This window comes from Panthera onca, chromosome D2, assembly GCF_046562875.1.
Source record: "Panthera onca isolate mPanOnc1 chromosome D2, mPanOnc1 haplotype 2, whole genome shotgun sequence".
In the NCBI taxonomy this organism is placed as follows: domain Eukaryota; kingdom Metazoa; phylum Chordata; class Mammalia; order Carnivora; family Felidae; genus Panthera; species Panthera onca.
The window spans coordinates 31,823,380-31,840,332 of NC_138349.1; the positions used below are offsets into that span (position 1 = coordinate 31,823,380).

The 16,953-nt window shown below is 42.4% G+C and overlaps 1 protein-coding gene and 1 long non-coding RNA gene across 8 annotated transcripts in view; both read right to left on the bottom strand.

Moving 5' to 3' along the window:
• The window catches only part of LCOR (ligand dependent nuclear receptor corepressor), a 157,732-nt gene extending 144,395 nt beyond the window's left edge, over window positions 1-13,337 (bottom strand). The window contains exons 1-3 of one of the 7 annotated variants that reach the window (XM_078434681.2): window positions 13,192-13,337; window positions 12,088-12,161; window positions 11,715-11,779 (exon numbers count right to left, since the gene is read on the bottom strand). In XM_078434681.2, coding sequence (XP_078290807.1) covers window positions 11,715-11,760 — 46 coding nt within the window. In that variant the 5' untranslated portion in view covers window positions 11,761-11,779; window positions 12,088-12,161; window positions 13,192-13,337. The other 6 variants (XM_060643062.3, XM_060643063.3, XM_078434682.2 and 3 more) reach the window with 6 other exon arrangements.
• A 1,305-nt stretch (window positions 13,338-14,642) lies between these two features.
• Window positions 14,643-16,953, bottom strand: part of LOC132685622 (uncharacterized) — a 91,505-nt gene continuing 89,194 nt past the window's right edge. Inside the window, exon 3 of the long non-coding RNA XR_009613224.3 lies at window positions 14,643-14,824. This is a non-coding gene — a long non-coding RNA (uncharacterized LOC132685622). The remainder of the gene's footprint in view (window positions 14,825-16,953) is intronic.

Sequence of the window (16,953 nt, forward strand, 5' to 3'; positions counted from 1 at the left end):
GTACTAATCTTTGATATGGACATGTCATTTAAGATTAAACAGAAATTCTTTGCCTAAGGAGAAAGGGACCAAAAGGAATGTTATCTTTTAGATAAGATTATGCACTGGTAGCCACAGCAATGAGTCTTGAAACTGTTTTCAGAAGATATATATATGTGGGTTTCTGACTCCGTATAGGTCTATTTAACATTCCAAAATCTATTTTAATAAATCCAATAGTTGTACAAGTCTCACATGGAAAATAACTATCACTTTAATCATATGTGTTTGTCTTTTAAAAAGTCAATAAAGCACAATTTTTTTTTTTTAATTCTTTTACATTTATTTATTTTTGAGAGACAGAGAGACAGAGCACAAGTGCGGGAGGGGCAGAGAGAGAATGAGACACAGAATCCGCAGCAGGCACCAGGCTCTGAGCTGTCAGCACAGAGCCCGATGCGGGGTTTGAACCCACAAACCACGAGATCATGACCTGAGCCAAAGTCACATGCCTAACTGACTGAGCCACCTAGGCGCCCCAATAGAGCACAATTCTAGTACCTCTTAAAAAACTGTTGGAAATTAACCCATATTATTACTTTTATCCTGATGTATTCTCTTTCCAGAACAGAAACCAATCTAGATAGAGTAGCTAACATAGTATCATAAAAACAGTACTGTCAAAGATAACTTATCAATAAGTAAATAATAAGTAAAATTTTAGTACTCCGGCCATTAAACAAAGGTGATATATTAACTAAGTCATTTTTTTTTTTTTTCTCAACGTTTTTTTTTTTAATTTATTTTTGGGACAGAGAGAGACAGAGCATGAACGGGGGAGGGGCAGAGAGAGAGAGGGAGACACAGAATCGGAAACAGGCTCCAGGCTCCGAGCCATCAGCCCAGAGCCTGACGCGGGGCTCGAACTCACGGACCGCGAGATCGTGACCTGGCTGAAGTCGGACGCTTAACCGACTGCACCACCCAGGCGCCCCTTAACTAAGTCATTTTTAAAAGACGTAGACTTTATTAAACACTCATAGAAAAATGACCAACTTAGAAGTTTTTTTCAGTAACTAATCACAAAGATTTATGAACTTCTTATTGCCTATCCATAATTAAAATACCATCGTATTGTGATCAGGATAAGCTAATCAATGCTCATTTATACAAATTAAACTTTGTCCACTTACTAGCTGAATAAAAATTCACATTACCTAACACTTATGACAAGATTAGAATTTATACCATTAATCATGCAATAAAAAAGCCTCATTTCAACACAGGGACACAGTCACAAACATTCCCATTCCTCTCATTTTTTATTCTTAGTGAAGGCAAGGAGCTTCCCATTTTATTTTGATGGGAATTTCTCCCAATTACCTTTGTCATAACATCTTCCTACATCTATTAACGAAGAATTCTATCTAAGATCAGTGATGTTTGAATTACCAAAACAGAGTGTTTTTTAAAAGATTTTAAGTAATGTCTACACTCAACGTGGGGCTCAAACGTACAACCCTGAGATCAAGAGTTTGCACATTCTTCCGACTGAGCCATACAGGCACCCCCTAAACAGTGTATTATTTTTAAAATTTGCCAAATCATTCCTTCTCCTTCTCAGTAGTTATACACAACTCAGCAACTTCCCTTTCTAGCACACATTTAAAAATATTTATTGCCAACTGCATCAAATCTAAATTACAGGAGGTTAAAACTGAGAAGGCATTTGACTAAAATCCAGGAATCCAGAATCCCAATCTGCTTTACCCTGTTTGCCCTTCCCACAACCCTTGAGGTTTCTAGGAAGGATATGTATAGAAGAAAAGGCCAGACACCTACACACTGTTACTGTAAGGCTTTTGTTACAAACTTCAAAGTGCCTTGAACAAGGCCAGTCCACATGGAAGCCTCATCAAACTGAAGGCCTAGAATCAGTATCACTTTGATTGTTGGGACTTTGCTGCCTTTCCTCTCGTCAGCCTATGCTCAAATCTCAGCCAATGGTGAAGAAAGGCCAAGTCTAGCAACATATGAAGAAAAACTAAGCCAGTGGAAACACTCAGCTGTAGAAACCTACTTAGCTCTGAATACCACCGACAAAACTAAAAAAATCAAGAAGGAAAAGAAAAGCCAAACAGGAGGATAATGCTAAAGAGAAAGGGGAAAGGCATTCCAGGACAGAGAACTGGAAGAGAAATTATGTTACCATTTATGGTAAGACTGCAGGCAGAGAAACCATTAATTCTTTAATGTAATATAAATCAAATAAGCAATCAGTAGTTGTAAACAAAGAAAGAGGGGACAACTTGGTGGAACCAAATAGGAAAATCTAAAAGAAGGGCATATGCTTGAATGTTTAAGATTAAAGAGCACAGGGGGCACCTGGGTGGCTCAGTCAGTTGGGCGTCCGACTTCGCTCAGGTCATGATCTCACGGTCCGTGGGTTCGAGCCCCGCGTCAGGCTCTGTGCTGACAGCTCAGAGCCTGGAGCCTGTTTCAGATTCTGTGTCTCCCTCTTTCTCTGACCCTCCCCTGTTCATGCTCTGTCTCAAAAATAAATAAATGTTTAAAAAAAAAAAAAAAGATTAAAGAGCACAGGCTTTTGAATTCCAATCCTGGGTCTACCACTCTTTAGCTAAGTGATCATGAATGAAACCCTTAATCTTTCCAAATCTGTTTCTCCACCTGTAAAACAGATACTAACATCAAAGGGATCTTGTTTGGCACAGTAAAAGCTCAGTATCTGTTAGCTTTTAAAAAATATTAGTAGGAGCGTCTGGGTGGCTCAATTAAGCATCCGACCTCAGCTCAGGTCATGATCTTGCAATCTTCGCTCACGAGTTGGAGCCCTGCATCAGACTCTATGCTGACCGCTCAGAGCCTGGAGCCTGCCTCGGATTCTGTGTCTCCCTCGCTCTCTGCCACTTCCCCGCTTGCACACTGTCTGTCTCTTGCTCAAAAATAAACATTAAAAAAATTTTAAATTAATAAAAAACAGTAAAAGAACAAAAACTTGTCTCCACTACACTTAGATACCTTATTTCCTTAAATTTACATTGGGGATGGGAGGTGGGAAGAGGGAGACCATACTAAAAGGTTGCAAGATAATCCATTTGCAACCATGTTGATGGAACTGGAGGGTATTATGCTAAGTGAAATTAGTCAGAGAAAGACAAATATCATATGACTTCACTCGTATAAGGACTTTAAGATACAAAACAGATGAACATAAGGGAAAGGAAGTAAAAATATAAAAACAGGAGGGAGACAAGACATAAGAGACTCTTAAATATGGAGAACAAACAGAGGGTTGCTAAAAGGGTTGTGGGAGGGGGAGGAATGGGCTAAATGGGTAAGGGGCACTAAGGAATCTACTCCTGAAATCACTGCTGCACTATATGCTAATTTGGATGTAAATTTAAAAATAAATAAATTTTTTAAAAAGGGTGCAACAAAAGATTCAACAGTAAATATGATGCCTGGGATTTACTTCAAAATAATCCAGTGGGAATAAAACAATGGCCATTAAATGATGTAGCTGGGGTATTCACTGTCCTTTCTACTTTCGTATATGTTTGAAGTTTTCCACAATGAAAGATTTTTTAAAAATTCTTTTCCCTGTAATTAATATGGCTGAACAAGAAAACAAGTTCTAGCATCCTTTCTACCTTTGGCAAATCATGCATCTAGAAGATGAAAAGAAAAAGAGCAGGAGAACAGAAATACAGAGGTAAATACCTACAAATGACCTAGAATATATGCCTACATTGATTGTGAGGAAGGGAAGGATTCAGGCAGGGGCCCACAAATACCCATACAACGGAGAGAACAAAAATGTTAAAAACAGGATCATCCAACATATCTTAGTTTAGCAAACTCAACAATTCTCTCTTCTACATACATTGTACACTTACTTTTGAAATTTGTATAAACCAATAATTATTTAAGTAGTCTCTACACCCAGTATGGGGCTCAAACTCACAACCCAGAGATCAAGAGTCACATGCGCCTCTCACTGAGCCAGACAGGGGCCCCTAAACGAATACTTCTAAACATACTAGTGGAGCATGCTACTTATAAACTAGATGTGAATTCTGTTGTAAAATAAAATATATTTCATTATGGTAAAGTCACATTTTCACATGTAGGATTTTCTTTCACCAAGCAAGATACACCCTATAGATCCTTTTAAAATTAGTTTTTCTTCCCCTTTACATGATGAGTTTAGGGGAGGTAGAACATGCCTTTACTCTCTGGAAACCTCTAAAAAAGTCACTAAGAAAAACATACAAAATAGCCATTTATTTATGATGATGATAAAATGATTCAGATATGGGGTGTCTGGGTGGCTCAGTTGGTTAAGCCTCCAACTTCGGCTCAGGTCATGATCTCACAGTTCTTGAGATCAAGCTCCGCGTCGGGCTCTGTCCTGACAGCTCAGAGCCTGGAGCCTGTTTCAGATTCTGTATTTCCCTCTCTCTCTGCTCCTTCCCCACTCGTGCCCTGTCTCTGTCTCTCAAAAATAAATAAACGTTAAAAAAAAAAAAAAAAAGATTCAGATTTTATGAAAAGCTAACAGAGATACCAAGTAACAGTCACAGACTATCTAGTATTACCAATGTGAATGAAAATGCTCATCACACAATAGTTTTCCAATAACAGTAGCTCTCATGAAGTAATATGGTGTTCACATCCTATAACCCCAAAATAAGTCTTGATGTGTTACGGTATTTAACAGAGGCAGAAAACTACTATGTAACTTCCAACAGCAACTGAAGCAAGTTAAAGAAAAAGTTTGCTTCTGGAAGAGTTTAATTCTGTTTTATTTTTACCTGTTAAGTTAGGTAAATATTTCAAAAACTGAAATATCATACAATTATTTCGGTGGGTAAAAGGAAGCATTTATGCTAAGGGAAATCCCCTGATTGTTTCAACAAGAGTTGTTACTCAATGTTTCCCAACTATTATTTTTTTTTAATTTATTTTGAGAGAGAGCGCACGTGCACATGCACAGGATCCCCTGGGTGGCTCAGTCTGTTTAGCGTCTGACTCTTGATTTTGGCTCAGGTCATGATCTCACTGTTTGTGGGATGGAGCCCCGTGTCTGGCTCTACACTGTCAGAGTGGAGCCTGCTTGGGATTCTCTTCTTCTTCTCTCTCTGCCCCTCCCTCCCTCTCTCCCTCTCCCTCAAATAAATAAATGAAGCTTTAAAAAAATTTTTTTTTTAATTTTCAGATACACATTACCCAAAACTGGATAAGAACTTCATTATCATAAGGGCACTCAATAAAAACTGGCTTTACACATAACTCCTAACTTTACACATAACTTTACACATAACCACATAACCTCCTTGGATTGCATAACATTCAGAAAACTGATTATGTGATAAATCCAAAGAATCCATATTTCTCTTTAACAAAAGATAAATAAGCATGTGGAACTAAAGGGGGAAAAAAAAAAGACAAAAATTACAAGGTGTCAACCATACAGCCTTCCTAACATACCCCTCACAATCCATTAAGTAAACAATTTTCAGACTAATTCTGCCACCTACTTCTAAGCTTCTCAATTTCACCCCCCCCCCTTTTTTTAAGTTTATTTGAGAGACAGAGACAGAGACAGAGACAGAGAGAGAGAGAGAGAGAGAGGGCGCACACACACAAGCAAGGAAGGGGCACAGAAAGAGAAAATTCCAAGCAGGCTCCATATTGTCAGTGCAGAGCCTGATGCGGGGCTCAAACTCACAAACCATGAGATTTCAACCTGGGACAAAATCAAGAGTCAGACACTTACTGACTGAGCCACCCAGATGCCCCTCAATTTCATCTTTAAGACATCATTACACTTGACACTTTATGATACCATATCTAACCAACTCAAAAATCTGAGAAACTGACGCTAATCACAAAACTCAAAACAGTCTTTTAAAATATTTAGCACCAGAAAATAAAATCATGTAGTAACTTACAATAAATACAACCCATCGAATAGGAGTCTCATAAAACGCAACCAACTAATGCAATCTAAAATTTCAAAAATCCTGCTACTGTATAGATTTCTCTCACTACTCAAACTTAGAAACAATAAATTCAGACACAATATTTATACAGAGGTTTCCCTCTTTGTTATTTACTATCTAAAACTCAAGTACAGAACAGATTTGAATAATGTGGTTTGCCACATTATGTGAACTTGATATATGAACCCTCACTGTAGAAAAGCAGGAATTTGGGGGCACTTGGGCAGCTTAGTTAAGCATCCTACTCTTGATCTCAGCTCAGGTCTCGATTTCAGGGTTGTGAATTCAAGCCCCAGAAATTCCAGGCAAGAATTTTGAAGATTAGGATAGCAAAGTATATTTGTGCTATGACACAAAATAACCAACAATTTTGGGGTGACTGGCTGGCTCAGTGGTAGAGCATGTGACTCTTGATATTGGGGTCAGGAGTTCAAGCCCCTTGTTAAGTACAGAGATTACTTTTAAAAAGCCATGCACAATTTTAATAATTCATAGAAAAGAATGTTAAAGCAGCCTTCTGAGTAATTCTAGTTCTCTCCTTTCACTTTATTCCTTTTACAAGGTATACTGCAGTTTCCCTTCTGATCTGTAACTCTTTTTTAAGTTTTTTTGTTTTTTAATTTTGAGTGAGAGAGAGAGGCAGAAAAAGAGAGAGGGAGGCAGGGAGCAGCAGAGAGAGAGAGAGAGAGAGAGAGAGAGAGAGAATCCCAAGAAGGCTCTGCACTGTCAGCACAGAGCCTGATGTGAGCTTGGAACTGACAAACCAGGAGATCATGACCTGAGCTGAAACCAACAGTCAGATGCTTAACTGGCTGAGCCATCCAGGCGCCCCTGATCAGTAATTATTCTTAAATTGAGATTTTGAGAAAAAATATTTGCAAATCATACACCAATGTGGATCTAGCATCCAGAATATACTCTTATATATCAACAATAAAAAAATAACTCAATTTTAAAATGAGCTAGGGATCTAAAAACACATTTCTCCAAAGAAAATATACCAATGGCCAACAAGCATGTGAAGAAATGCTCCGGGTGCCTCGAGGTGGCTCTGTTGGTTAAGAGTCCAACTCTTGGTTTCAGCTCAGGTCAATGATCTCATGGTTCATGAGTTCAGGCCCAGCATCAGGCTCCATTGTGACAATGCAAAGCCTGCCTGGGATTCTCATTCATATTCTCTCTCTCTCTCTCTCTCTCTCTCTGCACCCCACCCCCCACTCACGGTGTCACTCTCTAAGCTTTAAAAAAATGCTCAATACCACTGATCACTAGGGAAATGCCAATAAAAACCATGACATACCACTTCAGACCTACCCACTACAAGAACTATAATCAAAAAGACAGACAATAACAAGTGTTGGCAAGGAGGTGAAGAAATGAATCCTCCTATGTTGCTGGTGGGAATGTAAAATACTGCAGCTAATTTGGAAAACAGTTTGACAGTTCCTCAAAAAGTTAAAACAGTTTTCACATGACCCAAGAAAAGTGAAAACAAATGTTCACAGCAACATAATTCATAATAGGCAAAATGGGGAAACAACTCAAATGCCCATCAACTGATAAACGATAAACACAGTATGTCCACACGATGCAATATTATTTAGCCATAAAAAAGAAAAGTGAGGGGCACCTGGGTGGCTCAGTCAGTTGAGCATCTGACCTCGGCTCAGGTCATGATCTCATAGTTGACGAGTTTGAGCCCCGCATCGGGCTCTGTGCTGACTGCTCAGAGCCTGGAGCCTGCTTCAGATTCTGTGTCTCCCTCTCTCTCTGCCTCTGCCCTGCTCATGCTCATGCTCTGTCTCAAATATAAATAAACATTAAAAAAAAAATTAAATAAGTGCTGATACAAGCTACAACATGAATGAATCTTGAAAACATGCTAAGAAGCCAGACGCAAAAGGCTATGTATTGTATCATTACATTTATATTTAATGTCCAGAATCAGCAAATCCACAGAAACAGACAGTAGACTGGGGGATGCCAATGGCTGAGGCACAGGACAAATGGAAAATGACTGCTAATGGGTATGGGGGTTCTTTTTTGGGTATTGAAAAGTGTTCTGGAATTAGTGATGTTTGCACAATGTAGTGAATAAACTAAATTCGTTGAACTGTATACTTTAAAAGAATGAATTTTATGGTACATAAATTATATGTCAATTGAAAACAAAATTCAGGGTATGAGCCACTGTACTTGGGATACTTCCTGCAGACAAGAGACAATCAATAAAATGAGCTAATAATTCACTCTGGAATAATCCCAAAAGCAATGTGCAACTATAAGGAATAGTAAAAAGATTTTTTAAATATTCACAAAGAGTAAAAGATAATTTGGAGGTTAGTGATGGTAAATTTTTAACTTCAAACTACAAAACAACAGCTTTGTTTATTCACATCTATCCAATGTCCAGATTCCATATAGCATATGGGTAGACATAAAAGAATTAAGAATCAACAGAAGGGCGCAGTGGCTCAGTTGGTAGAGTGTCCGACTTCGGTTGGGGTCATGATCTCGCGGATCCTGAGTTTGAGCCCCACGTCGGCTCTGTGCTGACAGCTCAGAGCCTGCTTCGGATTCTGTGTCTCCCTCTCTCTCTGCCCCTCCCCCGCTCATGCTCTGTCTCTCTCTCTCTCTCTCTGAGATTAAAAAAAAAAAAAAAAACTTAAAACTTAAAAATTAAAAAAAAAAAAAAAAAGAGAAGTTCTGAGGCATATCAAAACAAATCAAACCCCTTTGCTGAGCTTCACAGCCAGTTTGCAAACCAGGAAAGAAAATCAATCTTGTTATTTCACATACACCTTTATTTGCCACAAAAAAATACTTTTCAACTGTTTCCAAATACCAAATGCACCCTCTAAGGATGAAAATTTGTCAATAGTAAGGATATTCAAAGCATACACACACCACTGGTTTTAGGCAATTCCAAAAATAGGTTTTGTGTGATGAAATAAAGTATAGCCTCCAAAAGAGTTTATGCAGAAGAGACACTGTTTTGGATAACAATATCATCCCTGTTAAGGTGATTTAAAAAACAATATAGTTGTTTTATAGTCATTGGTGAGTTCCACAATGGAATCCTCAAATAAAGGAAACATTCCTCCTCTGAACTAAGGACAGAAATGTATTATAAACCCCAAGGTGCCTAACAAAGAGACCCCACTTTAACCTGCAGTAGAAAACCTTACACCCTACCTTTGCAAAACTATCACCTATACATCCGCTACATGAATCACAGACTGTAGTTTAAATAGACTTAAACAGTTTAAATTCATTCTCATCCTTTGCCATTTTTACTTGTTTCTCATGAAAGAAATGCCCATCACATCAAAATGAAGCAAAAATTTGCCACCCTCTTCATAAAGCCTTCCTATATCATCTCAAGAGATTTTTCACTTCTAAACACTCCTAGAACTTTCTTGCGCAACAATATGGTATATTTTACCTTGTACTATTATTGAATACACCAGATCTTCTCTATGTACTAAAAGCTCCTGAAGGTCAGGGTAGCTTACCCAATACTTTTGTCTACCCAGTGTCAGGTACAAATTTAAATCAAATAAGTACTCACCTAACTGCCTTTCATTCCTAAAAACAGCATTAATACAAGCAGCTACAGAATTAGGTGGGTGCTCCGAAGTGGCAAGTCCCCACACACGATGAATGCTTAATTCTCTGAAAGAAATTACAGGTCATCCAGTGTAGCCCCGTAAGGCTAAAAAATGTTTTTTAAATGCCATTATTCAGACACTTCCTAGAACTAACTGCTCCAGCTACAAGCACATTTGAGGGAATCAGGACAATTTGAAACGACTGTGTAAGTTAAAAAGATTTACTATGCTATCCTTTTTCAGCCAAGCCAGAGCTAACCTGAAATCAACAAAACTTTCCCTACACTGGGAAGAGCTTTTTGAGAATACAGCAAGGATGAGGAGCAGCCAAGCAATAGTTTACAACACACCAAGCAGCAGAGAGAACCTCAATCTTCCTGGAATATGGACTACCAAAGTCCCAGAGGACATCTCAATAATCACCTGGTTACCAAATATCCATTTTGATCATAATCACTGTCTGAAACTGCTACTAATTCCAATACAAGTGAAACCTAATAATAGAAACAAAACACCTCCACAATCTCAATGCATCCCACCAAATAGCCCCCCAAAATAGAAGAATTTGATTTTGGAAATAAATGAGAATTCATTTTTAACCCAAAGATTGCTACCAATTAAATACCATTTAGAAACCAAATGACCCTAAAGTACTAAGACAATCAGTCAACAGAATCACATAGAAGGTTAACTGTTCAGAACCAATCTCATTAAAATAAACAAGGAAACGAGGAATTATTACATTTGCTAGTGACAAAGTAGTTGCCTTTTGCACTAAGAATCACTGCTGGCCCTTTTAAGTATAGAAAGTTAACACTACAATTGATTTACTTAGAACGCTTCTCTTAAAGAAATTACATATAATAAAAAAGAAAATATGAATCCCAATTGATTTTAGCTGGGAGACTATCAACTGTGTATTACTGCTCTGCACTCTGGACTTTAAATACCTCCTGAACTTTACTACATTGAAAGTGGAAATTTGGATTTAAAACTATGCTTTAAGAAAACGGATGACCAGATTAAAATCCTCCCTCAAAAAATGAATCAAAATTTGATATTCAATTCAGATATTTACCAGACTTTATTAGTCATTGAAAGAAAAAAAAAAAAAAAAAAAAAAAAAGATCCTGTCAAGCAGCAGTAAGTAACCACAAACACTAGCAAGGACGGATAAAAAGGGAGCCTGAGGCAGAAGGCAAGGATTCAAAGCAAACAGAATTAGAATAAGATAAACAACTCATTAAAACCATCTTAACTAACAGTAACTTTTAAAACAGTAATCTTTTAAAACCTAAAAAGCCCCACTGAAAAAATCATGAAAAAAGTGAAACAAAAACATGAAAAAGTCTTCAAAATGATTTCAGTATATTCACAATTCTGAAAATTCACTAATTTCACGCTTCTCAAAAGCCACATGCCTTTCATATGATGGTTACAACTAATAAGTAATTCATAAAGTGCTTCATCTGACATAAAATTTTAGCAAACGTATGATAGGTCTGAAAAAACACAAGCAGAGACAGAATAGAATAAATGATAAATGACAACCAAAAGGCTTTCTAGAGGGCAGAGGTAGGCTTGGATCGGCAGAAAAAAAATTTTAAAATATATCCACAGGTCAAATTACACCAAAAAATTGATTCGTGCCTTTATTACTTACACAGGCACGCTTTAAGATGTACTTTTAACCTGTGGACAACCAAAGTGATATCAGATACCTTAAAGCATTGTTACCTACGTTAATTTTGACGTTACAGTCTAAATTCTTAACAAAATTCACATGTATCCTTATAATGAAACACTGCAGAGATGGAAGGGCTTACATTCCCTAGGTAAAGGTTACCTTATGTTTCACTTACTTAAAGTTTCAGTTTTGCTTTTTAATCTATTACAGAAAACATCTCTTATGGGACACTGTAAAGGACATACCCTCCTGTCAAGCCAGAAAGCTCAAACACAAAGACACTGAGCTAACCAAGTGCTGTAATTCTTCCAAACTGAGCCTCTCCACACCCCCTCCACCCTTCCCCCCAACAGATATGTCTATTAAATCAGTGTCTGTTCTCCCCCTCGCACAACAAAGAGAACTTCTCACCGCATGAAATTGCCGCTGAATGGACACCAGAAAGCAGGATTTGCATAATTCCTTCCAACGAAACCCTGTCGGGAAGGAGGGGATGAGGGGCCCGAGCGAACGGACAAAATCTCCTAGATTCTGCTGTGGAAGACCTGGTTCCCAAGAATATTCCCCACGGGGGGAGAGGGGGAGGAAGGGGCTGGAATTCTGCGCCTCCCCGAGAACTGGGCCTGGGGGACGGAAAAGCACGAGAGAGCATTTCCCCACACAGCAGCAGCACAGAAGCAAAGATGGGGAAATAACAATGCTGGAGGACAGGAGAGTCAGACACAAGGATGGACTGGGGCTAGGGGGCGGCGGGCGGAGCGGAGACACCACACGGGCCACTTACTTTTTGGAGGGGGGTTAAATATATGAGTTAAGCCCTTATGGTCCCGCCGGCCGCCGCACAGAGGGAAACGGGACCTTGGGAGAGAAAAACAGACAAAACACACAGTGTGAGAGGCGCAGCTCGGCCGCCCGGCCCCTCCCGGGGCGCCCCCGTCCACACTCCCTCCTGCCCGTGGGGGAAAAAGCCACCCGAGGCCCGGGAGGCGGGGGGAGGGGGGGTGCGGCGAGGCTCTCGGCGAGGCGGCGGCTCCGGTAAATCCCCTAAGGGGACAAGAGCGACCCCCGCTCCAGCTTCCCGGTCGGACCGGTCCCACCCCCTTCCTCCCCGCCGCTCACACACCGAACACAAATACACACACACCGACCCGAGCGTCGAGGATTAACTCCCCGGCCGCCGCCGCCACCGCCGCCCGCAGAGGAAGTGCAGCCGCTGCCCCCCGCGGCCATGACACCCTACTTGGCTCGGTCAGGCGGACCCGGGGCCTGTGACAGCTCCGGCTCCCTCCGCCCCCATCTCCACCTCACGCCTCGCACACGCCCGAGCGCCGGGCGCCCGCCCGCCCGCCGCCGCGCGTGCACGCGGGGAGTGGGGCGCGCGCCGCCGTGCGTGGGGGAGGGGAAGCGCAGGAGGGGGAAGGCGCCGGCCAGAGCAGAGAAGGGGGCTGAGCCAGGGCCCAGCACGCCCCCGTCCCCCCCGCCCCCCCCGCGCGCCCGGCTCCGCAGGACCGGAGGCGGCGCCCCCAGTCAGGCGGCAGCGCCGCGGGGCGAGTCTCCACAATAAGCCCTCGGCGGCGCCGGGCCGCCGGGCGGGGAAAAGGGGAGGCGGGGGAGGGAGGGGGCACGCGCTCCCGCCCGAGTGCCCGCCCCGGGGAAGGCGCGCGGAGGGGAGGGGCTGGCGCGCGCGCTCAGACCCGAGCGGGGGAGAGCCCGCCCGGAGGTCGCGCGCGCCCGCACTCCGGGGGGTGGGGGAGGGGGACGCCCGAGCCAAAGAGGGCGGGCGGGCCGGAGCAGCAATTCCCTCTGTCCCGGCTCCCTCCCTTGTCCGGGGCAGCCGGTGGCGTGGCGGCCCGAGGGCCGGAGGCGGCAGGGGGAGGGTCTCACCTACACAGTGAATGAGCTTGTGGCGCCACGAGTCCAGTTCTTGCCGAAAGCCGCGTCTCTCAACGGAGCATTGCTGCCGCCTACACACCCTCGCCATCTTCTGCCGCCCGCCCGGCCCTGCCTCCGCCGCGGCCCCGCGCACGCCCAGCCGCGTCGCCCGGGGCCGCGCACGCACCCGCGGCCTGGGCGTCGCGCCTCCCGCCGGGGGCGGCGCGGGGGCAGGGCCGGCCTCACCTCGCCGTGGCCCCGGCGTCGTCACGGGGGCGGACTGGCAGTGCGTCGACCCAGCAATTGGCACGGCGCGGGCGCTCGACTGCGGTCCTTGCGTTCCTTGGCCGCAGCCGCCGCCTGCTTTGGCGGCGCAGGAATGCCCCTTCCGGGAGCAGGAACTCGCGCGCCCTCCCCCCTCCACCGCGACCCTGCACCGCCTCCGCACTGTACCCCAAGGCCACGGCTGCCCTTTCCTCTCCCTTCCCTGGACTTTGTGTTTCTTAAACTAGCCCCAGCTATCATTTCTAACCTGCCTATCGCCCGACACCAACTGTTGCGAGTTCCGTGGTAACTGCTTCTCTAAACTTCTCTGCCGAAACTGCTCCTCTCGGGAGCTTAAAGAAGCCGAGTTAAGAGTAAATGCCCGGATGCCCGTGGAATCACATAGCCCCAAAGTTGTAAAACGTGAGAAGGGTGTAGTTCATTAAGTCATTGGAAGTCTTGGGCAACGTTCGTAAACACAGTAAAAATGGAAACCAGGCGTTTTAAATTAAACGAAAAACGAGGAGGTTTCTACTAGCAAGGCTGATTGATCATAGGCGAAATTCTCAAAGTGGCAATATTCGGAACCCCTCGTGTGTGGAGAGAAGTTAAAGAAAATCGTACTAAAGTGAAAATAGTATTTCAAAATAAGGCTAAATTAACAATACGTAAAGCAGAGTGTTGGAAAATAGCATAATTCCATATTTCAAGAAAGGCTCGAGAAATATTTTCAGTAACCAAAGAGATTTTCAGGTGAAAACCTGGGATAATTAAGTCCCAGGACTTAGGACGCTACCTGTTCCGTTTAAACAATTCTGATCGTAATTACTTGGCTGTTATTTGGGAAAGAAAGAGAAAATGGAACGAAAGGAGAAAGCGGGGGCTGACTAGAAAAGCAAAATTTTTAAATGGAAAATAGATTCCTCTTTACCAATAAGCCCAATACCCTAGGATTCTGGCCTCCTCCTCACCTTTGGGTTTAAGCTTAAAGATGGTGCATTCCTGCTTTTAGATATTTAAATTTAAACATGAAGACTTAATTTTAATTACTGTAGTAGGTAAAACAAAGTCATTAAATACTTGCAAGAATCCCATTGGTGTATTGATTTGTGTCTTTTCAAAGCAGCGGTCCTGGTTCCTTGAACCAGGCACTTGTGGAATGTTGTGTCTATCCATAAAGAGATGGACTGGGAATGTTGTGTCTATCCATAAAGAGATGGACTGGGGGCGCCTGGGTGGCTCAGTCGGTTAAGCAACCGACTTCAGCTCAAGTCACGATCTCACAGTCTGTAAGTTCAAACCCAGCGTCGGGTTCTGCGCTGACAGCTCGGGGCCTGGAGCCTGCTTCAGATTCTGTGTCTCCCTCTCTCCTGCTCATGCTCTCTCTGTCTCAAAAATAAATAAAAACATTTAAAAAAATAAAAAAAATAAAAAAAAAAAGAAGAGGTGGACTGCTTGGGACTCTTGGGCAGAACTGGTTTGAGATGTATGAGTAGAAAGGCATCACTGCTTCCCAAATCTAACACCAATGATTATTCCACAATTTTCAAAAGTCCACGTTATTTCATTGGCTAAAGAGTGCTGTCAAATGAGCAAACTATTAAGTTAGGAAATATTGAATTTCTGTGTACACAAAACTATCCTGAGTGGTGAGGGGAAAGGACAAATACGAGATCAAAGATTGCTGAGGACAGGCACCCTGCACATGTGATGGATGGCAGGACATCTTTTATCTTCAATCTGAATCTTCTTTTCCTCACCACTAGGTGGTAGGTTTGCGTCTTGCAGCTTTTCACCAAGTTTCTATGGTTTGGGGAGGAAGCATGCTTCATAAAGTTTCAAATAAATGAACAACAACATGTAATTCTAAAATGAGTTAGTGAATATATTTCCCAGTTACCCATATAATCTGTTTAAAATGATTGAGCCAAGGGTAATACTTCCTTAACATAATCTCTTAAGGGGTCTCAGACATGCAGATTAAGAGGATCCTAGAGACTTCAGAGATGAACTCTAATTTGAGGTATGGAATTACAAGCCCAGACAAATAAAGTGACTTGACCAAGGTTGCATAGCTGCTGGGTAGAAGGTGGACAAGAAAAGCCAGAAAGGGGGGGGGGGGGGGGGGCAGGAAGCCAGATTTCCCAATTCTTAATTCAATTATATTTCTACTACTCCACTTTGAATTGCAATTGTTGCTTCACTTATTTAAGTTGGGAACCAACATATAGTTGACCTCTCACAAAGGCCTATTTGGAAAAAAGGATGAGGGGGCACTAATAATAACTATCATTTATTGAGTATGTTTAACATTGCAACTTTATTTCATTCCATCTGAATAACAATACCATGAAGTAGGTATTATTTTTACCTACTTTTCACATTTTCCAGATTATAGATTCAAGACTCAGAGGGGTTAAGTGCCTTTATCCAAGATCACAACGTTACCAAATAGCAGAACCAGAATTCTAGCTAATTTCTCTCTGCCTCCCAAACCCTCTCATCTCCCTGCAAGTAGAAGCAGGACTCTGCATGCAGCAGATTCATTTAATTCCATGTGAGAGGTGATGTTCCACTGCATAGTTGAGCAGTTTGACAAAAATCTGAGCTCCTGTCATGTGTCAGGCAGTGTCCTAGACACTTAGGACACAAATATATCTAACACATAATTTCTGACCTCTAACTCTTTTGGCTACCCTGGAATAGAATCTCAGCTGCAAGCTTTTTCCCATTCTGGGGAGGATCGAGCAATACAACACATTGGTTAAGAGAGTAGAATCTGAAGATACAGAGAGACTGATTAGAATCTTCATTCCAGCCCTTAGAACCTGTGTGGCCTTGACAACTTTTCTGGTCATCAGTTTCCTCATGTGACAGAGGATAATAGTCTACAAGATGGAGATTGCGTGAAGATGAAATGAAACAATCATGTACCATGGCTGACACGTTGTTAGCATGAAATGAGTATCAACTCTCATGATTAGGCTCCCATCTGTTTGTCCAGTCTACAGGATGACAGGAAACCAAGATGCTTGTTACAATATAAGAGCATGAAGGAGTAACAGCTATGACGTTGGCCTCTGAAAACAACATTCCCTGAGGCATATCCTCATTCCCGGAGTGAGTTTTGGCAAGGAGCACAGAGAGTGACTATCAGAGAGTAGGGGGTAGCCTCTGTGAACCATAGGACTCATTGGTCAGAATTATATCAAGCTTCTGTCTGATTGGTTGTAGGTGGCTTTTAATAGGGAAGTGATGTCAGAGAAATGAGAGGATAAAATGGATTGGAGCCTTTTAAAGAAAGATGTCTCCTGGGGTGCCTGGATGGCACAGTCAGTTAAGCATCTGACTCTTGATTGCAGCTCAGGTCATGATCTCACGGATTGTGAGTTCAAGTCCCGCGACGGGCTCTGATGCTGTGAAAGCCTGGTTGGGATTCTCTCTCACTCTCTCTCTGCCCCTCCTCCACTTATGCTCTCTCTCTTTCTTTCTCTCTCAAAAAGTAAGCTAAAAC